Source organism: Schistocerca americana, chromosome 3, assembly GCF_021461395.2.
Source record: "Schistocerca americana isolate TAMUIC-IGC-003095 chromosome 3, iqSchAmer2.1, whole genome shotgun sequence".
Lineage (NCBI taxonomy): Eukaryota > Metazoa > Arthropoda > Insecta > Orthoptera > Acrididae > Schistocerca > Schistocerca americana.
The window spans coordinates 909106725-909132722 of NC_060121.1; the positions used below are offsets into that span (position 1 = coordinate 909106725).

Genomic DNA, 25998 nt, shown 5'->3' on the forward strand with positions numbered 1-25998 from the left:
CTCCTCTTTTAATAAGTATCATTCTGCATGTGTTTCTAGATATTACTGTCTTGTTAACATCTCCTTTTTGTAATTCCCACTGTTGTCGATCTTATCACCCTTTTTTTGATCAAATCTTGGGTAAAGAGGAATTGGAGACATTGGTTACGTGTAACAAGAGTAATTAAAATGTATGTGCTTTACAAAATGGTTCGTCATTTTATTCAGAATAGCATCAACACAGATACCAGAAACCTGAGTCAGTACTACTCCATTTCTATTGTTACGTTAATGGAATATATGCTTACATTCACACTGTTAACAAGAGCCAAACTTAAATAAACAATAAAAACTGTCTTCATAAGACCTTTGGGTTTTGATTGCTTCTCAAAACCAATGGAAAAGGATACCTGCGACAATCTAATTACGACCAGCTGACATGACGGGCAGAGGGATTTGACCAAAGTTGGTCACATCTTTTAATGTGCTTGAAGATGCAATTTTAACAGGGACACCAGCAAAGCTAAAAGTGTCTGGATACAAGCTGAGTGCTGCTGCGGGGCCTTGCGCTGGAAGCCGAACTGGAACGCCCCCGAAGGTGATGGCTTCTGGAGACCAAGTCGCTGGTACAGCAGTTGGTCCACCCTCGATGACACCTGGCGTCTCTGTGACGGCGGCTGCTGTCATCCCTGGCTTCCCGAAGGTTATTACCTGCACAGAGATTTCCATTCATACAAATGCATGTTGCCATTCCACTAAATATAAATAAATTTGGAAAGGCGAAAAAATTAGCTAACCAATTGAGTAACAAAAATTGTTAGAACGCTTGACCTAGCTTTCTATCACTATAAAATTATCTTATTCAGAAGGATATTGTGGCGCTTGTTATATAACTTTATCATTATTGAAACCAAGGTCAAGAGTTCCAATAAAGCCATGTTTCGCAACTGGTTGGCTGATTTTTGTCACCCTTTCTAAGAATATCACTTTGCAGTTGCTGTTTACAGCCATATTCAAGGTTTAAAATAGAAATAAGATTGAAATGATTGTGCACTGGAGTATTCCATACACCACACAGCTGAAAATAGAGCCGATTTGTTCCCCACCAAACATCAATCTCCCTTTAGAAAAAACTCAGTGGTTTGTGACTCAAAACCAATACGCTCTTGGATATCACACAGTACAAATCTACTAACGACGAAACTTATGTGACGGAAATAATATGCTCCACCGGAATGTGAACCATCTACTCTTTGAGGGAAAAAAGACAAAGGTTTAACGTGTGAACAGCGAAGGGATCATTAAACTAAAGAACAATCTCCGACTGGGGAAGAAAGAGAATGGAACAAATCAGTGCTCTTTGAAATAAGGCATCGTTGCTTTCGTTCTATGTGATATGCGGACATCAATTAAAACTTTATTTTGCATGATGTTACAGGAATTTGATCCACCCTCATCCCCAATACGAATTTAGTGCCTTACCTTACCACAACATCTGACTTGGTATTTACACTATGAGTAAGCATCATCCAATGAAGCCAGCCATCCGATGACTACTGTTGTTTAGGAAAAGTAGTATAATTTTTGGCCCGCTAATGGGCAGTTTCGAAACTTTTGTCCGAAGGCAACGAAAGAAGATACTCAGCACACACCCACACCGCCACCCCCCCCCCCCCCCACATATATATATATATATATATATATATATATATATATATATATATATATATCTGTGTGTGTGTGTGTGTGTGTGGCTTTTCAGGTATAACATTTCGTTGAGATTTCTTTTGGTATGTAAATTAGACATTCAAATTAACACGATACAACATATGACTTAACAAGCTGCACATACCCTCTTTCCTCTTATAATCATAATAATTTATAACATTTTTTGATTACATGTGACGCCAGATAACTTGTGTTTGGCACTGATTAATTCTGGGCAGTATTGTCAGTTATAAGGACAGAAGGTAAGAGTCTGTCAAGAAAAGATTAAAAGTAATGTTTAAAGAACGCAACCCAGATCTTCACAAATTTAGTTATACATATAGCTGTTTAGTAGAACCAATGAACGCTATATCTATGTTTTAATGATACAAATATATAAATCTGTAACGAAAAAAGCCTCAAGCGATCTAACAAGAGAGAGGAAAAAGTTTACTTATGTAAAACAATTTACTGCCAATTTTCGAAAGGAAAAAATAGTACAAAAATATATCAGTGAAAAATTCCATACCTTATACACTTCATCAAGCGGTAACTGTTGTGGAACACCTGCATAGCTGGTAGGCCAGTTTTGGAGGACTGCTGCTTGATCAGTGTTGAGGCTATTGAAGAAGGACTCAGGCCGAAGAACAGAGGCAAAGGGAGTGCCAGTCATAGAACTGACAGGAAAGTTTACTCTGGAAGTCTGAATGGGGAGACAGTAACGAACAACTGCATCGGTTTCTCTGGGAAGGGGAAATGCGGGTAGGGGAGTGAAGGGCGGGTACATTCTAACGCTGCTGCCAGGAAAGTTGTAGGATAGCTTACTGCAGAGGGAGACGATGTCGGCACTGGTCCAAGGAAGTGAGGTAAGTGGGTTATTTCCAGGTACAGTAACTTGGATGGATTTGTCAGAGGGTTTAGTGCCAGTCATTTCAGACGATCGTGGATTGAGTGGTTCAGAGTGTTGGGGTTTAACTGGTACGGCAGGTTTACTTTCTCCACTGTCGGCTGCCTTATCCTCGAGGCTGACAGCGTGGGATGTTTCGGCCGATGTTTCACACTCAACTTCAGCGTCGACAGGAATGGCGACGGCTAGGGCGAGCACTGCACTCAGGATCACCTGTGACAGAACGAGTCGATAAATTTCGTTACATAAGTTACTATATACAATTTTGTTTTCAAAGTGAAATCTTCACACATCGTATTTCGTGAAAAGGATAGTAGCTGTTACTGTAAGTGGAATTCCTGTAAGTGGAAATACAAAAGTAATATACATAACTTGATGATTGCTAAGGAACAGAGACATGGATGGACAGGATTAATCAAGGCAGTGATGGAGGAGATGAAAACCACAGTACATACGTAAGAGAGGTGAAGTGGTAAATATACAACGAGAAATGGTACAGATTTCACCACATGGGAAACCAGGATAGCAGTCATAAATAATGTTCGTGTTTGACACAGATTAGACACCCAACACAAAGGCCAATATCAGAGTCTCAGTAAGGAATATGTTCCCCCCGGACACTAATGTACATTTTATACCTGTTATCCATGTTGGCTACCAAACTGTTAATGAGTCCAGAATGAGATTTTCACTCTGCAGCGGAGAATGCGCTGATATGAAACTTCCTGGCAGATTAAAACTGTGTGCCTGACCGCGACTCGAACTCGGTTCAAATGGTTCAAATGGCTCTGAGCACTATGGGACTTAACTTCTGAGGTCATCAGTCCCGTAGAACTTAGAACTACTTAAACCTAACTAACCTAAGGACATCACACACATCCATGCCCGAGGCAGGATTCGAACCTGCGACCGTAGCTGCGTCGCGGTTCCAGACTGTAGCGCCTAGAACCGTTCGGCGACTCCGGCCGGCTCGAACTCGGGACCTCTGCCTTTCGCGGGCAAGTGCTCTACCAACTGAGCGACCCAAGCACAACTCACGCCCCGTCCTCACATTTTCACTTCTGCCAGTACCTCGTCTCCTACCTTCCAAACTTTACACAAGCTCTCCTGCGAACCTTGCAGAACTAGCACTCCTGAAAGAAAGAATATTGCGGAGACATGACTTAGTCACAGCCTATGGGATGGTTCCAGAATGAGATTTTCCCTCTGCAGCAGAGTTTGGAAGATAGGAGACGAGGTACTGGCAGAAGTGAAACTGTGAGGACGGGGCGTGAGTCGTGCTTGGGTAGCTCAGATGGTAGAGCGCTTGTCCGCGAAAGGCAAAGGTCCCGTGTTGATGAGTCGTTTCGGAAGGCAGTTTTCCGCTCTTGCACGGTTTAGGGAAGGGTATTAGTGGGGAAAGACGCCTGCAGAAAGCATCCCAGACATGCCTGATATGGTTTCGATCCGGGGAGTACGCAGGGCGTTCCAACTTTCAATACCTTCACTTTCCGGTGTGTCCGACAACTCAGCGCTCTTGTGTGGTCGAGCATTGTCGTCCTTAGACAGACTGTCGGGATTTACCGCAGTTGTAAACTGGCGGCAATGGTCCAGAATAACCTCCCTACAATAGCACTGTGCTGTAAAGGAACCTCTCACAAAAATATGCAACAGTGTTCGGGCATTAGGCATAATGCTTGACCAGATCATGACGCTTAGGCCGTACCGAAGACGTTCATGTGCATTCTGTGGTGTGTAACGTGCTGCTCTTTCTCTCCACATCAACTGGTGGCGAAAATCACTTTCCACAGTCAAACGGGGTTTGTCGGTGAACATCGCTCTGGATCACTGTTGCTGATCCCAACCAATATGCTCCCTATACCAGTGAACCTTTTTCTCGACGATGACGATGTTGAAATGGGATGCATTTAACAGGTTTTCGAGTGAATAGGTTATGGCAGACAAGTGCGCCGGTAGCGGTTGCAAGGTCTGTGCAATCTGCCTCAGTGGTCTGTTGCTTTTCGCCACCAGGGCTACGTATCGATCTCCTCGTGGTGCGGTGGTCCGTCTACGAGCACCGCCTTTTTTTCTCTTAGCCTTTCCGATTTCGGCTGCCTCTTTCGATAGCAACATGTAATTGTCGTATGACAAGAGCCTCCCGTCGGGTAGACCGTTCGCCGGTTCAAGTCTTTCGATCTGACGCCACTTCGGCGAGGTGTGCGTCGATGGGGATGTAATGATGATGATTAGTACAACACAACACCCAGTCCCTAAGCGGAGAAAATCTCCGATCTAGCCGGGAATCGAACCCGGGCCCTTAGGATGGACATTCTGTCGCGCTGACCACTCAGCTACCAGGGGCGAACTTTTATGATAGTGAGATGGCACTTTAGGATATACTCATCACTGTGACTGACAATCCCGACACTGTGATCAGCTTCGAGCCGTCCAACGTCTCGTCCAAGACCGTAAGCTCTCAAATAATGTCTTGCAGACATGTTACCGCACCACACGAAATGTCACAGTAATCAGTTCAACAAGAACCGTTGTCAAACAATGTACTTCATGAACTGTAGAATGAATAAAGGACCTTCGTGCACAGGCTTTGCTTCAGTTAACATGTCCCGCCCTCTACATGGTCGAGCGTTCCGTAGGAATCAGATGTTGTTCGTAAGCAGTTGTGAAGTAGTGTGTATACCTCATGGCATGCTTCATGCTTCTCGTTTAATTAACTTCAGCGCCTGACCTGACTTTGATTGATTCTACGTAGGTAATATTAATAATTAAGTGCGTAAAACATCTACTCCAATTTTCCGATATGTACACGTACAAATAATTATTATACGCAAGAGTTTTATCAATAATGAACGTAAACTCATGTAACTGATAATTTCATGGAAGGTTTCAGGACTAAATGTATATACTTTAAGGACTATGAGGACATGAAACTATCACATAACCAAACTGTGTATTTTATTTCCTTTTGTATATTTTATTTCCTTCTATTCCCGAAGGGCACATTACAGAAATTCACTGCATTATTAGTGCTTTCTGTTTTGTGTATACGTTATTTTGTCAGTTTGTCTATTATAGACCGTATTATACTGAGGACATAATAGTCATGGGGTAGCGATATGCACATACACTGAGGGCGGTAGTACTGTGCATACAAGGTATGAAAGGGCCGTGAAGTAGCGGAGCTATCATTTGTACTCAGATGACCCGTGTGAAAAAGTTGCCTACGTGGTTACGACCGCGCAACTGAAATTAACAGACTTTGAACGTGTAATGGTAGTCGAAGCTAGACTAATAGGACTTTCCATTTCGGAAATCGTTAGCGTAATCAATATTCCGAGAGCCAAAGAGAAAAGAGTGTGCCGAGAATACCACATTTTAAGCATTATCTCTCGCCACGGACAACTCAATCTCCGATGGCCATCACCTGAACGAGAGCAGCGGCGTTTGCGTAGAGTCGTCAGCGCTAACAGATAAGCAACGCTGCGTAAAATAATCGCAGAAATCAGCGTGGGCAAACGACTCACGAGGACAGTGTGGGGAAATTTGTGGTTAATGGCGTATGGCATCAGACGACCGACGCGAGTGCTTTTGCTAACAGCACGGCATCTGTAGCACCTCTCCTGGGTTTGTCGCCATACCAGTTGAACGCTCGACATCTGGAAAACAGTTGTCTCGTCAGATAGGTCCCGATTTCAGTCGGTAAGAGCTGTTGGTTGGGTTCGAGTATGTTGAGACCTCCAGGTTGTAAACCGTTCACTGACTGTAAACGGTATTGTTCGCCTACTTGGAGAGCATTTGAAGCCATTTGTGGACTCCATTCTCCCAAACAACGAAGGAATTTTTATGCGTGACAATGCGCCATGCCACTGAGCCACAACTGTTCGCGATTGGTTTGCAAGACATTCTGGACAATTCGATCCAATGATTTGGCCACCCAGACCACCCAACATGAATCCCATCGAACATTTACGGGACATAATGGAGACGTCCGTTCGTGCACAAAATCCTGCACCGGCAAGAGTTTCGCAACTACCGGCGTCTATAGAGGCAACAGGGCTCACTATTTCTGTAGGGGACTTCCAGCGACTTGTGTAGTCCATGCCACTAGAGCTGCTGCATGCACTACGTCGGGCAAAAGAAAGTCAAACACGATATTCGGAGGTATTCCACGACTTTTGACACCTCAGTGTACGTGTATTTTACTAATTCCAATCCCAAAGAAAGCAGGTGTTGACAGACGTGAAAATTACCGAACTATCAGTTTAATAAGTCACAGCTGCAAAATACTAACACGAATTCTTTACAGACGAATGGAAACACTGGTAGAAGCCGACCTCGGGGAAGATCAGTTTGTATTCCGTAGAAATGTTGGAGCACGTGAGGCAGTACTGACCTTACGACTTATCTTAGAAGAAAAATTAAGGAAAGGGAAACCTACGTTTCTAGCATTTGTAGACTTAGAGAAAGCTTTTGACAATATTGACTGGAATACTCTCTTTCGCATTCTAAAGGTGGCAGGTGTAAAATGCAGGGAGCGAAAGGCCATTTACAATTTGTACAGAAACCAGGTGGCAGTTATAAGAGTCGAGGGACATGAAAGGGAAGCAGTGGTTGGGAAGGTAGTGAGTCAGGGTTGTAGCCTCTCCCCAATGTTATTCAATCTGTATATTGAGCAAGCAGTAAAGGAAACAAAAGAATAATTTGGTGTAGGTATTAAAATCCATGGAGAAGAAATAAAAACTTTGAGGTTTGCCGATGATATTGTAATTCTGTCAGAGACAGCAAAGGACTTGGAAGAACAGTTGAACGGAATGGAAAGTGTCCTGAAAGGAGGGTATAAGATGAACATCAACAAAAGCAAAGCGAGGATAATGGAATGTAGTCGAATTAAGTCGGGTGATGCTGAGGGAATTAGATCAGGAAATGACAAACTTAAAGTAGTAAAGGAGTTTTGCTATTTGGGGAGCAAAATAACTCATGATGGTCGAAGTAGAGAGGATATAAAATGTAGACTAGCAATGGCAAGGAAAGCGTTTCTGAAGAAGAAAAATTTGTTAACATCGAGTATAGATTTAAGTGTCAGGAAGTCGTTTCTGAAAGTATTTGTATGGAGTGTAGCCATGTATGGAAGTGAAACATGGACGATAAATAGTTTGGACAAGAAGAGAATAGAAGCTTTCGAAATGTGGTGCTACAGAAGAATGCTGAAGATTAGATGGGTAAATCACATGACTAATGAGGAGGTATTGAATAGAATTGGGGAGAAGAGGAATTTGTGGCACAACTTGACAAGAAGAAGGGACCGGTTGGTAGGACTTGTTCTGAGGCATCAGGGGATCACAAATGTAGCATTGGAGGGCAATGTGGAGGGTAAAAATCGTAGAGGGAGACCAAGAGATGAATACACTAAGCAGATTCAGAAGGATGTAGGTTGCAGTAAGCACTGGGAGATGAAGAAGCCTGCACAGGATAGAGTAGCATGGAGAGCTGCATCAAACCAGTCTCAGAACAGAAGACCACAATAACAACAACAACATACTGGCGTTTTGAAATGACTGTATAGAAAGCTCCAGCAAAAAAGTAATTTTAGGTGCATCATAGTTGCAAATTAATGTAGTATCTAAAAGTACATATGAAGGCTTGACGCATAACAACACAACAACAGTAATGTTTGTAAGCAACCTAACGGAAAGCTATGTAACTGCAACTTATGATTCAAAGAGAGAAAGTTTCAATTTAATATGGTTATGAGATCTGAACACATCTAAATATGCTGTAAGGCTGAGTACGATCGTTTAAGTATTCTGTAGAGACTGGTTAAATACATTGTAGGTAGGAAACATAAATTGGTGAATACGCCAGGACCATGAGGTCTGTGTTTGTTAGGCGCTGCAAGTCGTAGGGAATCAACCGAAAACCTGAGCTGCAACATATTCTCCTGTTCTATGAGGTACTCACCAGAATCTTCATGTTTGCTAGCGGCAAATAGCCGCACTATACTGTGCCACCTTCCGTGAGGGCTTAAGTAGGCGCAGGCAGGAACAAACCACGGTCCGGTGTGTTATCTCTCACGTTCTCCTACCCTGTTATGAGATATACTGACAAGTTTACGTCTGATACGCAGTCTGAAATGAACGATAACGAACGTTATTCCTCTCCCGTATCGTACTCCTAAGGCTGTGCACGTACCACTGATAAGGGTCTCCCTCCATTCCGTTACATGTCGAGTTATTTAGTTATTCATTTTCAGCTTGATATCTCTCCTTCACCCTCACGTACACACGATGGAGGCAGTATGTCTGGGTTTGCAAACCATTGTTGTAATACACAGACCACGTCCCTAATCTCACTCCACAAGTTTCACTTACTCTCTTCTCCACTCTGAATCTGTGATCTCATTCCGTGAACTGTATATGGCATGAAAACTTCAGGACATTCGATTAAATCTCGCTAATCGGTCCTGTGCCAGTGCTTCCGTATTGTGATTACATGGAGAATAATTTTTTCTCAGTTTTAGCGGTATAATTCGAACAAAGAAAGAAGAGGAAATGCCGCGTTAGGTAAAGAACTTCGTCTTTTAATGTTCTTTCCCATCGTTGTTTTCACTGATTCCATAGCACCTCCACCTCTTCTGCTTCGAGCTAGGCATTTAATTTTTCAGTTCTAACATACCGCAATACGATTTTACGTATCCTATCTTTACATCATTACTGTCCCTATTATAGGTTAAATCTTCAGCTGCTTCTTGGTGTGCAAACATTGATAATTCATTAATACTTAACAAATGTCAAAGTAAACGGACACTCAGAATTATCAACTAATACAGCAACTACCCTTCACCAGGAAAATGTATTAGTTTGAAAACTAACTATGAATTTTTTGACAGATGTAACTTTACCTTGTAAAATTCCAGAACACTGAGAGAGGGCTGAATGGCTTTCAGGTCTAAAGCCATAAAATTTGAAGTAAACAAGAAGTCATCTTCGGAGATGCAGTGAAGAAATGTTCTCGATATTAAGTCAATATAGCAACTATCGTAACTTGTGGCGTTCACAACGAAATTCTGATTTTCATATGTATATGTTAACCTGTAGAAAACTGAAAACGGGTATGCAAAGGCTCAATCTAGATTGAGTATGCGTTAGTGAAGTGAAATAGATTACAGGTGAAGCAATAATTAGGTGTTCGTCATACATAGATAACACTTTTTGATTTACCTAGCTCAAGATTTGTTTGTACTCTTGTCTGACTTCCTGCTTCATGTTGTGTATCATACTATACAGGATTTTATCGTCTGCTGGTAGCAACGTTCTCAGTTTCGTTGATAGTTTTACAGCCATACTTGTAGCTTCAATAATTTAGTAGTCCTCAACTGTCCCCAGGAGCCGCTGAGGAAAATTTTGTTGAAGTTGTTTTCGGCGACTCGATCTCAGTAGTAGGACAGAAGCGTATTTAGTCGATACAGGCTGTAGCGGAGCAATTCGTGGATTGCTCATAAGTTTCGCCAGCAACATTTATATATATATTTTTTGTACGTCAAGACTTTTTGGTTAATCAGAGACACCTGCTGCGTAATGTCCTACATTGCTTCTCTAAGACACTTGTAATCCGCCATTCCTCTCACATTTCGTTTGGGTCCTGGTGGTATGAGCAAGTCATACTGAGATAGTTTGTTGTATTTCATTGTTACGCCGAAAACTCTGTAGCTTCAGTTAGAACATGACAGTACTTTAATTCGGGCTTGAAATCCTTTTTTCTCCGATTCTGAAGCTTTAAAACTATAATGTTTTATATTTTTCTTTCTACGGTAGTTTAACAGTATTAGCAACGCTTTGAGTGTAAGAGAATTAAAAGCTTTTAGTTCAGATACATGGATAAATGCTGATGCTGGAATTTTAAATATGACTCCACATTACGATACACAGCCGAACTATTGTAAGTACCACCTACACAGTTTTTATCGTTCGAAAAACAGGTGGAAATCAATCTTGAGGGAAATGCAGTCGGATGAATTTTTACTGGCATATGTTTATTAATTTCGCTGTAGGTAAAAGACAAGTGTACAAGTACTTCAGGCAGTTGTACTTAGGAACCGTGCATGGATACTTTGTATTTTTCTTGGTGGTCATTTTGTACATGCAAAACTCAATAATCGTTTCCATGATGACGTATAAGAAAAGTCAAAGTTTTGTATAATCTGACCTCTCCAAACAATCGGGATTTATTTCCTAGTGTACCATGGAAGACTGAAGTTGTATTTTTAAACTGTTTTTCATCGTGTTCTTTCCCATTGCGTGGATGATTTTGACTTTCCATACAGATGCAAGATGAAAGTTATCAGGTGTGGACATACAGATTAAATTATCTCCTAAAGTTACCTTCATAATTTTGTGGTTATCTTCAAGAAATGTCTCCAGTTCTGGTATCATTTCTCGCATCACAAACGCGGAGAACGTCACAAGAGAGTGCAAAACAAAATGGTGTAACCAATTGATAAGGTGGAACACCGTGAAATAATTAGTTTTCCGCAACTGAAGTGTAGCAGCTCTACAAAAAATCATGTTGATATGGCAGAATTACACTCCTGGAAATTGAAATAAGAACACCGTGAATTCATTGTCCCAGGAAGGGGAAACTTTATTGACACATTCCTGGGGTCAGATACATCACATGATCACACTGACAGAACCACAGGCACATAGACTCAGGCAACAGAGCATGCACAATGTCGGCACTAGTACAGTGTATATCCACCTTTCGCAACAATGCAGGCTGCTATTCTCCCATGGAGACGATCGTAGAGATGCTGGATGTAGTCCTGTGAAACGGCTTGCCATGCCATTTCCACCTGGCGCCTCAGTTGGACCAGCGTTCGTGCTGGACGTGCAGACCGCGTGAGACAACGCTTCATCCAGTCCCAATCATGCTCAATGGGGGACAGATCCGGAGATCTTGCTGGCCAGGGTAGTTGACTTACACCTTCTAGAGCACGTTGGGTGGCACGGGATACATGCGGACGTGCATTGTCCTGTTGGAACAGCAAGTTCCCTTGCCGGTCTATGAATGGTAGAACGATGGGTTCGATGACGGTTTGGATGTACCGTGCACTATTCAGTGTCCCCTCGACGATCACCAGTGGTGTACGGCCAGTGTAGGAGATCGCTCCCCACACCATGATGCCGGGTTTTGGCCCTGTGTGCCTCGGTCGTATGCAGTCCTGATTGTGGCGCTCACCTGCACGGCGCCAAACACGCATACGACCATCATTGGCACCAAGGCAGAAGCGACTCTCATCGCTGAAGACGACACGTCTCCATTCGTCCCTCCATTCACGCCTGTCGCGACACCACTGGAGGTGGGCTGCACGATGTTGGGGCGTGAGCGTAAGACGGCCTAACGGTGTGCGGGACCGTAGCCCAGCTTCATGGAGACGGTTGCGAATGGTCCTCGCCGATACCCCAGGAGCAACAGTGTCCCTAATTTGCTGGGAAGTGGCGGTGCGGTCCCCTACGGCACTGCGTAGGATTCTACGGTCTTGGCGTGCATCCGTGCGTCGCTGCGGTCCGGTCCCAGGTCGACGGGCACGTGCACCTTCCGCCGACCACTGGCGACAACATCGATGTACTGTGGAGACCTCACGCCCCACGTGTTGAGCAAAATGGCGGTACGTCCACCCGGCCTCCCGCATGCCCACTATACGCCCTCGCTCAAAGTCCGTCAACTGCACATACGGTTCACGTCCACGCTGTCGCGGCATGCTACCAGTGTTAAAGACTGCGATGGAGCTCCGTATGCCACGACAAACTGGCTGACACTGACGGCGGCGGTGCACAAATGCTGCGCAGCTAGCGCCATTCGACGGCCAACACCGCGGTTCCTGGTGTGTCCGCTGTGCCGTGCGTGTGATCATTGCTTGTACAGCCCTCTCGCAGTGTCCGGAGCAAGTATGGTGGGTCTGACACACCGGTGTCAATGTGTTCCTTTTTCCATTTCCAGGAGTGTATACGGCACAACGTACCATCATGTGACATTGTGGCTAACCGGTGCTGCCTCCTCCAGAGCGGTCAAACAAATCTAAATGTCGACGAACGAAGTGGCGGACCATCTTCAGTGCAGAACCTGGCGACCTTGGTGCTCTAAAACCGACCTGTCGTTATCAAGACGATAGTGCAAAAACATGAAAAACAGTCATCGACCATTTTTAACACCTTGTATGATATTTTGAATATGGAAAACGTTATCGCCTGATGAGGTACACGTCAGCCGCATCCTTTCAGAAACAATGCCAAACCGAGACAACACATGAAGTATTGCAGCTACGTCAGGCGAAACAAGCTAACTTCCTTAGCCTCTCAATCACCCTGGGTGAGTGCTGAATGTATCACTACGATCTCAAAACAATGGCGCCATCCAAGGAGTGGAAACAGGTGTATTCACCACCGCCGAAACAGACGATGACCTAACGTAATCGAAAAATGAAGATATGATACCTTTGGAGACCGTCATGATAGTAGATTATCTGACAGTTCTTGGCCTGTATCCTACGTAACTTTACAAACTCGAATACAAATGAGTGATTGTTGTGCCTGCAGCAGTGTGAGCACTTAGGAGAACACTCTATGGGATTTTGCGCTGTTCGAACATGGAGCGGATAGTGGGCCTGATGCATTAAAGACGCTGAATCGCAAAGTAGCTCTGAGAAACGAATAGATGTGATGCATGTTGAACGATACTGGAGCGGTAATATCCACGATGGCCGAGGAACCTCGCAAGACGTTCAACTACACTCCTGGAAATGGAAAAAAGAACACATTGACACCGGTGTGTCAGACCCACCATACTTGCTCCGGACACTGCGAGAGGGCTGTACAAGCAATGATCACACGCACGGCACAGCGGACACACCAGGAACCGCGGTGTTGGCCGTCGAATGGCGCTAGCTGCGCAGCATTTGTGCACCGCCGCCGTCAGTGTCAGCCAGTTTGCCGTGGCATACGGAGCTCCATCGCAGTCTTTAACACTGGTAGCATGCCGCGACAGCGTGGAAGTGAACCGTATGTGCAGTTGACGGACTTTGAGCGAGGGCGTATAGTGGGCATGCGGGAGGCCGTGTGGACGTACCGCCGAATTGCTCAACACGTGGGGCGTGAGGTCTCCACAGTACATCGATGTTGTCGCCAGTGGTCGGCGGAAGGTGCACGTGCCCGTCGACCTGGGACCGGACCGCAGCGACGCACGGATGCACGCCAAGACCGTAGGATCCTACGCAGTGCCGTAGGGGACCGCACGGCCACTTCCCAGCAAATTAGGGACACTGTTGCTCCTGGGGTATCGGCGAGGACCATTCGCAACCGTCTCCATGAAGCTGGGCTACGGTCCCGCACACCGTTAGGCCGTCTTACGCTCACGCCCCAACATCGTGCAGCCCGCCTCCAGTGGTGTCGCGACAGGCGTGAATGGAGGGACGAATGGAGACGTGTCGTCTTCAGCGATGAGAGTCGCTTCTGCCTTGGTGCCAATGATGGTCGTATGCGTGTTTGGCGCCGTGCAGGTGAGCGCCACAATCAGGACTGCATACGACCGAGGCACACAGGGCCAAAACCCGGCATCATGGTGTGGGGAGCGATCTCCTACACTGGCCGTACACCACTGGTGATCGTCGAGGGGACACTGAATAGTGCACGGTACATCCAAACCGTCATCGAACCCATCGTTCTACCATTCCTAGACCGGCAAGGGAACTTGCTGTTCCAACAGGACAATGCACGTCCGCATGTATCCCGTGCCACCCAACGTGCTCTAGAAGGTGTAAGTCAACTACCCTGGCCAGCAAGATCTCCGGATCTGTCCCCCATTGAGCATGTTTGGGACTGGATGAAGCGTCGTCTCACGCGGTCTGCACGTCCAGCACGAACGCTGGTCCAACTGAGGCGCCAGGTGGAAATGGCATGGCAAGCCGTTCCACAGGACTACATCCAGCATCTCTACGATCGTCTCCATGGGAGAATAGCAGCCTGCATTGCTGCGAAAGGTGGATATACACTGTACTAGTGCCGACATTGTGCATGCTCTGTTGCCTGTGTCTATGTGCCTGTGGTTCTGTCAGTGTGATCATGTGATGTATCTGACCCCAGGAATGTGTCAATAAAGTTTCCCCTTCCTAGGACAATGAATTCACGGTGTTCTTATTTCAATTTCCAGGAGTGTATTAGATAGCATGTTACCATCCCAACAAGTGAACATCCCTTACGCATAAAGGGTAAGCGAGCACTGAACGAAAGAACGTCACGACTGTTCATTGTTTTACTGAAAGTGATTGTGGAAATGTGGATTGGAAGAAGTTACAGTGAATTGTCAAGTCAGTTGTCACAATGGAAACGCTACTGATGTGTTGCCCTATGACCAGTGAATTCAGCATATTGTAGCAGCACCACCGTTTAGGATGGGGAAAGTTAGTTTTCTCCGATATTCGGAGCACGAGTTACAGCCAGGTGCGGGCTGGATTGCAGTAAGTTACGCATACCAGCAGTTGCGAAGGCAAAAAGAGGCCCCGGGGGGCGTAGAACTGCTGGAGAGGGCACACAGCAGTTTCCCTGGCGCAAGTCACAGGCAGATGAGGGCCACTGGCAAACCTAAGTGTTATGCATACGTGATGTGAAGCGACACACTTGACAAAACAGGGGCACACAGCCGAGTATAAATAGGTATCGTTTTCTAACGAGATTCATTGAAATGTGACAGCTCTCCTGGATAGTGGGGCGTGTCACACCACCGGCTACACGCAGAGCAAATGGGGTGCCAGCATTCCACTCCACAGTGGGTCACTGGTTCGACCCTCTGAGGCCGATGCGGGTTCCGCAGCTAGCCAGGGCGGGCCACTCATCGTCTCGCTGCCACAGACAGTTGTCTCAGTTCCCAACACATGCCGGAGACTTCCGAGGCGAGGGCCGCAGATTCGGACGCTGGATTGCGGGCGGACGTTGCCACTGCGTTCTCAGCTATGATAGCGAGGAAGAATCAGCAGTGGGGCTGGCCTACAGCTCCCGGGGGAGCAGTGCGGAGTCAACAGGGATGGTGGCCACTGAGTTGGTTGCTGGTACAGCCATCCTGACATCATTGGAACTAAGTTGGCCGGCCAAGGCCGCCATGACACAGCGTTGCGTTGCACAGGCCACGGGGGTGCTTCCTCAGCATTGTGGGGCCCAGTGACACATACCAAGGTGAACCGAGCACTGTAATGGAAGCAAATAAATCATTTGGAAAGTTCTCGCTAAGTTTCAGTATGCCACATTTGGCATATGATAGCACTGCAATGCAGATGTTTTGACAGCAGCAGTTCGTGAATAGTTCCAGTTGCAGAAGCAACCTTCTGTAGTTGAGATGTATTAAGTCTGCAAGAATGATGGTCCCAACGTATAAATACACTCCTGGTAATTGAAATAAGAACACCGTGAATTCATTGTCCCAGGAAGGGGAAACTTTATTGACACATTCCTGGGGTCAGATACATCACATGATCACACTGACAGACCCACAGGCACATAGACACAGGCAACAGAGCATGCATAATGTCGGCACTAGTACAGTGTATATCCACGTTTCGCAGCAATGCAGGCTGCTATTCTCCCATGGAGACGATCGTAGAGATGCTGGATGTAGTCCTGTGGAACGGCTTGCCATGCCATTTCCACCTGGCGCCTCAGTTGGACCAGCGTTCGTGCTGGACGTGCAGACCGCGTGAGACGACGCTTCATCCAGTCCCAAACATGCTCAATGGGGGACAGATCCGGAGATCTTGCTGGCCAGGGTAGCTGACTTACACCTTCTAGAGCACGTTGGGTGGCACGGGATACATGCGGACGTGCATTGTCCTGTTGGAACAGCAAGTTCCCTTGCCGGTCTAGGAATGGTAGAACGATGGGTTCGATGAGGGTTTGGATGTACCGTGCACTATTCAATGTCCCCTCGACGATCACCAGTGGTGTACGGCCAGTGTAGGAGATCGCTCCCCACACCATGATGCCGGGTGTTGGCCCTGTGTACCTCGGTCGTATGCAGTCCTGATTGTGGCGCTCACCTGCACGGCGCCAAACACGCATACGACCATCATTGGCACCAAGACAAAAGCGACTCTCATCGCTGAAGACGACACGTCTCCATTCGTCCCTCCATTCACGCCTGTCGCGACACCACTGGAGGCGGGCTGCACGATGTTGGGGCGTGAGCGGAAGACGGCCTAACGGTGTGCGGGACCGTAGCCCAGCTTCATGGAGACGGTTGCGAATGGTCCTCGCCGATACCCCAGGAGCAACAGTGTCCCTAATTTGCTGGGAAGTGGCGGTGCGGTCCCCTACGGCACTGCGTAGGATCCTACGGTCTTGGCGTGCATCCGTGCGTCGCTGCGGTCCGGTCCCAGGTCGACGGGCACGTGCACCTTCCGCCGACCACTGGCAACAACATCGATGTACTGTGGAGATCTCACGCCCCACGTGTTGAGCAATTCGGCGGTACGTCCACCCGGCCTCCCGCATGCCCACTACACGCCCTCGCTCAAAGTCCGTCAACTGCACATACGGTTCACGTCCACGCTGTCGCGGCATGCTACCAGTGTTAAAGACTGCGATGGAGCTCCGTATGCCACGGCAAACTGGCTGACACTGACGGCGGCGGTGCACAAATGCTGCGCAGCTAGCGCCATTCGACGGCCAACACCGCGGTTCCTGGTGTGTCCGCTGTACCGTGCGTGTGATCATTGCTTGTACAGCCCTCTCGCAGTGTCCGGAGCAAGTATGGTGGGTCTGACACACCGGTGTCAATGTGTTCTTTTTTCCATTTCCAGGAGTGTAAAAAGAGGAAAGTGCCGATTTCAGCTTTGAAGAACTAACCTCAGGAATGTTATTAGTAGACGAGTAGTTTGTTATGAGATTGACAGGAAGTTTTGTAGTAGTGGAAGTAGTACTTTTCCATATGTTTTTGTTGAGGTATTCTTTTTTCTTTGTAGTATTAGTATGAGTAGTGTTATAATCTTTTTCTTCGTAGTATTTCTAAAACCAAGTAATAATAATTATCATACACGCTTTACATTACCTACAAAAATATTTATGTGCTAGATAATAGCCTTAATTCTGAAGAATGAGATAAAACTATTGAACACCATTCGAATCATTCCAGGTACTTCTATTGATGTACTGTCGAAGGTGCATTGCGCTGTGTTGCCAACTGAGAAAAAGATTCGGGCCAACTGTGATAGTAGTCGATGCTCCAGCAAAAAACTGCAGGCGGTGCTAGCTGGCAGTGTGGTTGCAGTACTCCTAGTTACTGTTCTGCGGCCGCTAGCTGGCTGCTCTTCTGATGCGGCAGCCACGACGCTGTACTCGGCAGACCACTGGAGCCAACAGCTGAGCAACTTCCTTACAGCAACGATATCAATACCGATACACCACTGATGCCTTAAATTTATTATCGTGGACCATTTCTTGAAATATCTAGAACTACATCCTAAGTAAAAGGCAAGACTTGTTGTCATTCTGTGGTGTGTCAGTATTATTCTGAGTTCAGAAACTACTGTTCTTATGGTGCATATAATGTTCCGATACTTCAGTAACACATCACTGGCTGCAGAATCCCGAACCACACTGTTTTCATAGAAGATATTTGCATATTTAGTACCACAACTCTTTTAATACACACGAAATCGATCCTTAATTGCTTTCATTGTATTTGCAAATTTATAAATCTGTACAAATCTATGTTTGTATTTTGTATTAATCGAATAATTTATTACTTTTTTTGTAAATGCTGTCGCAGAAGCCGCATGGTAATTATTAGGTCGGTGCGTACGTTCGTAGTGCTTTTGTTTTGGATGTTGGTATTCTGGTTGCTATGGATTGCTTTATCGAATGCCTTTTTTATTAGTAGTTCACCGTTGCTATTGAAGTTTGCATATTGAAATAGTGAGTGTAGCTGTGGACGCTAGACAATGGAGTGCCTATGGGGAAATCGGAACATTTCCTACACAATACTGTTTTGTCTAAAACTGACATGGTGTGACCGTGGATGTGTACAATTAATGTAGGTTAATTCTTACAAAGAAGAAAACAGCACCAGCCACTGGCTGCGCCTTGAATGGACGTAATGCCTTTGGACAGAGCACGGCAAGTATATTGTTTTTTGGTTTTGACGTTGGTGGCTCTCCACCTTCAGGAAGACTTTCGCGGTTTGATGATCGTTTAAATGCATTAATCCACAAATGTCCACATCAGTGTACTCGAGAACTGCCAAATCCGATGAACTGTGGCCATTACACCATCGTGCTACATTTGCATGCAAAGGGGAAGGTTCGAAATTTGGGTGTGTGGGTACCACATGCTCTAAGCCAAAATCACAAAAATCAGCAGGTGACCATGTGTGCATCTCTGCTTGATAGTCATCAATTTGCTCATAAACAACACCAACCATTCCTATCCTATCTCTTTACTGGTGACGATAAATGATTGTCTGTGCTAACATTAGGATAAGAAAGAAATGACTCAGCCCAAATGGTGTAGCAACTACATATACATAGACCTGCGCGCATCCACAAAAGATAATGCTATGCATCTGGTGTAACAGCGACTCTGTGGTGTATTACGAATGCTTCCACGAGGTGTAAGCATAACTGCCGACAACTATTGTTAACAACTGAGACGTCTTGAAGATGCAATCCAAGGAAAATGACCAGGAAGAGTGGTTGAATTGATGCCACTCCACGACAATGCCCTCAATCATTCTGGCACACTGACAATAACAACAATACAGGACGTCGGTTGGGAAGACACACCTTATTCACCTGGTTTTGCGCCATCAGATATTCACGATTTTCGCACTCTATCGAACAACCTTAAGGAAACATACTTTCGGGATGAGAATGCTCGACGAATTCTTCGCCTCAAAAGCATGTGATTTCTGTAGTCATAGAATCGAAAAGCTACCCTAGCGTTGGCAGTATGTTGTAAATAGTGAACGAGACCACATTATTGACGACTAAAGCCTGTGTTGTTCATCTGTTGTGTCTAGCAAAGTTAAGAGAAAACGCCACTAACTTATCCACCAAAACAATATGTAGCCTCCTACATACCCTTTCATAAATCATTTTGTCTTGTTTACATCTCAGATAATTATTTCATTTAATGTTCTTGTTTTCTAATAAATAAATGAGAATAAATAATAAAGTCATTATTTAGGAGTAGAAATCCGCATGCAAGCGTAAATAACACATATATCATAGAGAAATGTGAAAATACTTTTATTCAGAACAGGATACAGACAAAAAGTTCACTGTCTTTTTTTGGTTCTTTCAGCTTCATGGTAAACGAGGGAAAGGACTGACTATACAATTTAGTATGAAGGAGCTCCCAGAACACGAATAGGAACACCGCCAAAGTAGATCAAGTTTGGAGAATGGCTGTTCGCTGCTGCGTCTTGTTGGATTCTAGCGCCGACGGGGACACCACCGAAATGCATGGTGTTGGGGTACAGGGTGAAAGAAGCAGCAGAAGTCCGTAGTGCGATGCGAGACTCGAGGCTGTCTGCAGGCTGGCCAAGTGGCAGAGACACAGGTCTGGCCTCGGTGCTCGAGTCTCTACTTGTGGACTCGACGGCGTCTGTGGCGGCGTCTGTGGAGGCGGCGGTGGAAGCGGCGGCGCCGACTTTGGCCGTGTTACTCGCTGTGTTGGATGCCAGATCCTATGCAGATTATAAGAGTTTCCGTTACCTACAGGTGCATGGTGACTTACCAGCCAAGGTACTGAGCACATCGTAGAAGAGCTTTGTAGCAAGTTCATGGTCTTAATTTAATGTTGGAAGGAAATAACATAATGTAATCTGTATAAAAACTGCGAGACAGAGAAATTAAATTCTTTGCAATCATTATCAATACGTGATACACTGATATCGCTGGGACACTGGCAGGTTGTTGTGACCCTCACTCAGTACATGCTCAGCAAACGCGGAGTCTGAATTCTGCAACCTCCAGCTGCGTTCATGTTCAGCCAGCCTTGTTGCTATGTCTCTGCCTGACTGACCGATGTAAAATTTGTCACAATCAGGACAGGTGATTTTGTATACCCCACTGTTGGCTAAAAACTGGATCATCTTTGCCATTAAAGTACGCTGGGTTGTCGTGTTCTTAACATAGTAGAAAAGCCTAAACTTTCAGGCTTTCAGTATTTTAGCTACATTCTGTGATACCTCACCTAGATATGGTAGGGTACACCAATTCTTGCAGGTAGCGGATGGGGAAGCAGATGGGGCATATGGGAGGGGTACAATTATCCGTTTTTGTTTCCTGTGCAAGATCTGGTCAATAAGAACTGGACTGTAGCCATTGGCTGTGGCAATAAATTTTATTGCATCCACCTCTGCTTTAAAATCATCTCTGGACATAGGGATAAATTTGAGACGGTATACCACTGAGTAGAAAGCTGTAAGTCTGTGAGCTATAGGGTGTTTTGAGCAAGAAGGTATTACTGTGTCTGCAGTTGTAGTTTTTCTATAAATTTTGAAATAATGTGTGTGTGTACTGATGTCAGTAGTGGGATCTAAGAACTTTATGGGTATGTTGCCAATCTCCATTATAAACTGAATATTTTTATGTTAACTGCTTAGGTTTTTCAAAAATGTGTTGAATTGTCTTGTAGAACCAGTCCACATACACAGACAGGACATCATCTATATATCTAAACCAGTGTTTGATATTTGCACTCCAGGTTTCTGTTTTTTTTTTTGGAAATTTTGTTCAAAACGGTCTGCCAATACTGGACTAAGAGGGTAACCCACAGCTAAGCCATCTAATTGTTTATAAAGAGTCTTTTGGAACTGAAAAGCCAAGCAAGTCTGTGTGGTCAGTCTCAAGTCATCCAATTCCACAGAACTGACATTAGACTTCTGCAACAGCTCTGTCAGAATACCAATGCATTCCACCCCTGGTATGTTGCAAAACAAAATGCAAACATCAAAGGATACTAATTCATCACTTTGTGAGACAGTGTGCCGCTGCCACCCTTGAAAGAGAGTATTCGAGTCGACATTGTCAAAAGCTTTCAGTAAGTCTACAAATGCAAGAATCGTAGGTTTGCCTTTCCTCAACCTGTCTTCTAAGACGTAGGGCCAGTATTGCCTCACATGTTCCAACATTTCTACGGAATCCTAACTGATCTCCCCGAAGTCGGCTTCTACCACCGTCTTCATTCGTCTGTAAAGAATTCGTGTTAGTATTTTGCAATCGTGACTTATAAACTGGTAGTTCAGTAATTTCCACACCTGTCAACACCTGCTTTCTTTGGGATTGGAATTATTATATTCTCTTTGAAGTCCGAGGATATTTCATTTGTCTTATACATGTTGCTCACCAAATGGAAGAGTTTTGTCAAGGCTGGTTCAGTTGCTCTAATGGAATGTGGTCTGCTCCCAGGGCCATGATTTGACTTAGATCTTTCAGTGCTCTGTCAATTTCTTCACCCATTATCATATCTCCCATTTCATTTTCCTCTACGTCCTCTTCCATTTCCATCATATTGCCCTCAAGTACAAAGCCCTTTTATAGACCCTCTATATAGTCCTTCCAACTTCTTGCTTTCCTTTCTTTGCTCAGTACTGGTTTGCCATCTGTGCTCCTGATATTTATACAGGTGGTTCTGTTTTCTCCAAAGGTCTCTTTAATTTTCCTGTAGACAGTAACTATCTTACCCCTAGCGATATGAGCTTCTACATTCTTACATTTGCTCTCTAGCCATTCCTGCTTAGCCATTTTGCACTTCCCAACGATCTCATTTTTGAGACGTTTGTATTCTGTTTCATTTGCTTCATTTACTGAATTTTTATATTTTCTCCTTTCATCAATTAAATTCATTAAATTTGTACTAGACCTTGTATTTTATATACTTGATTCTTTGCTGCCTTTACTATTTCATCTCTCAAAGCTACACATTCTCCTTCTACTGTATTTCTTTCCCCTGTTCTTGTCACTCGTCTCCTAATGCTATCTCTGAAACTGTCTACAAACTTTGGTTCTTTCAGTTTATCAAGGCCCCATATTCTTAAATTCCTGCCTTTTTGCAGTTTCTTCAGTTTTAATCTACGGTTCATAACCAATAAATTGTGGTCAGAGTGCACACCTGTCCTTGGAAATGTATTACAGTTTGAAATCTGGTACCTAAATTTCTGTCTTACCCCTGGATAATCTAATTGAAACCTTCCAGTGTCTCCAGGCCTATTCCACGTATACAACCTTCTTTCATGATCCAAGTGTTAGCTATGATTAAGTTGTGCTCTGTGCAAAATTCTACCAAACGGCTTCCTCTTCCATTTCTTACCCCAGTCCATATTCACCTACTACTATTCCTTCTGTTCCTCTTCCTACTATCGAATTCCAGTCCCCCACAAATATGAAAGTTACGTCTCCCGTAACTATCTGAATGACTTCTCTTATCGCATCGTACATTTCTTTAATCTCTTCATCATCTACGAAACTAGTTGGCGTATGAACTTGTACTACTGTTGTAGGCGTAGGCTTCGTGTCTGTCTTGGCTACAATAATGCGTTCACTATACTGTCCATAGCAGCTTATCCGTGTTCTTAATTTTTTATTCATTATTAAACCTATTCGAGCATTACTGTTATTTGATTTTGTATTTACCCTATATTCACCTGACCAGAAATCCTGTTCCGCCTGCAACCGAACTTCACTAGTTCCCATGACATCTAACTTTAACCTACCCATTTCCCTTTATAAATTTTCTGAGCTACCTGTCCGATTAAGGGATCTGACATTCCACGCTCCGATCCGTAGAACGCCAGTTTGAGTTGCTCCTGATAACGACATCCTCCTGAGTAGTCCCGGCCCGGAGATCCGAATGGAGGACTGTTTTACTTTTGGAATATTTTACGCAAGAGGATGCCATCATCATTTAACCATGCAGTAAAGCCGGATGCCATCGGGAAAAATTACGACAGTAGTTTCTCTTTGCTTTCAGCGGTTCGTAGTACAAGCACTGGAAGGCCCTTTTCGTTGATGTTACAAGGCCAAATCAGTCCATCATCCACACTGTTGCGCCTGCAACTACTGAAAAGGCTGCTGCCTCTCTTCAGGAACCACAGGTTTGTCTAGCTTCACAACAGACACCCCTCCGTTGTGGTTGTACCTACGATACGGCTATCTGGGTCACTGAGGCACGCAAGCCTCCCCACCGACGGCAAATTCCATGGTTCATAGAGTCAGTGGGCTTGGCGGTGGTGGGAGGGGGAGTGGGGGAGCCACGCATATCTGTATCATTTCCGTAGTGAAAATTATATTGCCCATTTATATATATTTCTGCAACATATAAGAGGTACATATGATATTGATACACCACTTTGCAGCTTAAGTTCTAAGCTAAATACCAATGCTACGTATTTTGCGGGATACTAACACCGTTTTCCACAGGGAAGTCGAACCTATATGCGCGAACTGTCACAAGGACTGGTGATTAATACTCATTGATATTACAAAAGAAATAAACTTAGTAGGGAACATTCCACCTTTTTGCAATGAATTACTTAAAACTTACTAAGTAAAACGAATATAACGACAACATTGCAATTAATTACTCATAGGTAACAAAATTACGGCAAATAGACCAGGAATATGGTCTTTGGAGTGACAGAAGAGTTTTCGTAAAAGAAGGAAGAGGGTTGTACAATCTTTGACGGAACATTAGCTTTTAAGAGATTCGAACGAAATGCCACAGACAGGTGACACAGATACGTGAACACGCCAACTTTGGAGAAGGAAATTCTCATTATTAAGTCATCTGTACTGGCAGTTATCTTTTACGATTTTGTAAAAAACGAGGAAAGGCTAATCTGGATGATCCTGTCCAATAAAGAGAGCAAGGCAAGATCAAGTAAGTATGAAACTAACATATTCTGTGGTTAACGCTAAATCGTCGTTTGAAATTACTATTCACTATGTCTGTGTCTGATTATTGGAATACATTTGAGCCTAATTCATTCATTTGAGCGACGTTTATTTATTTATTTATTTATTGTTCCGTGGGACCAAATCTCCATGGTCATGGAACGAGTCAATACATGAAATTATAACACGATAGTAGAAACAGATAAAATGAAATACAAGAAACGTATTCAGGCGACAATTCGTAAGATTAAATATAGAAAATCAACAATGGAACACTGGAATTTGCTTAATTTTTCAGCTCTTCCAGGAGCTCCTCGACAGAATTGAAGGAGTGAGCCATGAGCAAACTCTTCAGTTCAGACTTAAAAGCGTTTGGGCTACTGCTAAGATTTTTGAGTTCTTGGGGTACCTTATTGAAAATGGATGCAGCAGAATACTGCACTCCTTTCTGCACAAGAGTCAAGGAAGTGCATTCCACATGCAGATTGGATTTCTGCCTAGTATTAACTGAGTGAAAGCTGCTAAGTCTTGGGAATAGTCTAATATTGCTAACAACAAACGACATTAAAGAAAATATGTACTGTGAGGGCAATGTCAGAATTCCCAGACCATTGAATAGAGGTCGACAGGAGGTTCTCGAACTTACACCACATATAGCTCGAACAGCCCGTTTTTGAGCCGAAAATACCCTTTTTGAATCAGAAGAATTACCCCAAAAAATAATACCATACGACATAAGCGTATGAAAATATGCGAAGCAGATTACTTTTCGTGTTGAAACGTCACTTATTTCAGTTACTGTTCTAATGGTAAATAAAGCAGCATTTAGTTTCTGAACAAGATCCTGAACATGGGCTTTCCACAACAGCTTATTATCTCTCCGAACGCCTAGGAACTTGAACTGTTCCGTCTCGCTTATAATGCGCCCATTCTGTCTGATCAAAATATCAGTTCTTGTTGAATTTTTGGGTTAGAAACTGTAAAAACTGAGTCTTACTGTGATTTAGCATCAAATTATTTTCCACAAACCACAAACTTATTTCATGAACTACATTATTTGATAATGTTTCAATATTACACACAAGATCCTTCATTACTAAGCTGGTGTCACCAGCAAACAAATATTTTTGAATCACCTGTAATACTAGAAGGCATATCATTTACATAAATAAGAAACAGCAATGGCCCTAGCACTGACTCTTGGGGAATACCCCACTTAATAGTGCCCCATTGGGACTGAACATCACTACCACTCTCAATATTGCGGAGAATTACCTTCTGCTTTCTGTTCTTAAAGTAAGAGGCGAACCAATTGTAAGCTACTCCCCTTACTCCATAATGGTCCAACTTCTGCAGTAATATTTTGTGGTTAACACGGTCAAACGCATTCTTAAATCAAAGAAAACACCTACTTTTCGCAACCTTTTATTTAATCCGTCCAAAACCTCACAGAGAATATAGCATTTTCAGTTGT

At 44.3% G+C, this 25998-nt stretch overlaps 1 protein-coding gene across 1 annotated transcript in view; it reads right to left on the reverse strand.

The window, feature by feature from the left end:
• Positions 1-399: 399 nt before the first annotated feature.
• LOC124606508 (uncharacterized protein PB18E9.04c-like) overlaps positions 400-25998 on the reverse strand; it is a 128340-nt gene continuing 102741 nt past the window's right edge. The window contains exons 7-9 of the mRNA XM_047138492.1: positions 17476-17634; positions 2669-2806; positions 400-690 (exon numbers count right to left, since the gene is read on the reverse strand). Coding sequence (XP_046994448.1) covers positions 400-690; positions 2669-2806; positions 17476-17634 — 588 coding nt within the window. The remainder of the gene's footprint in view (positions 691-2668; positions 2807-17475; positions 17635-25998) is intronic.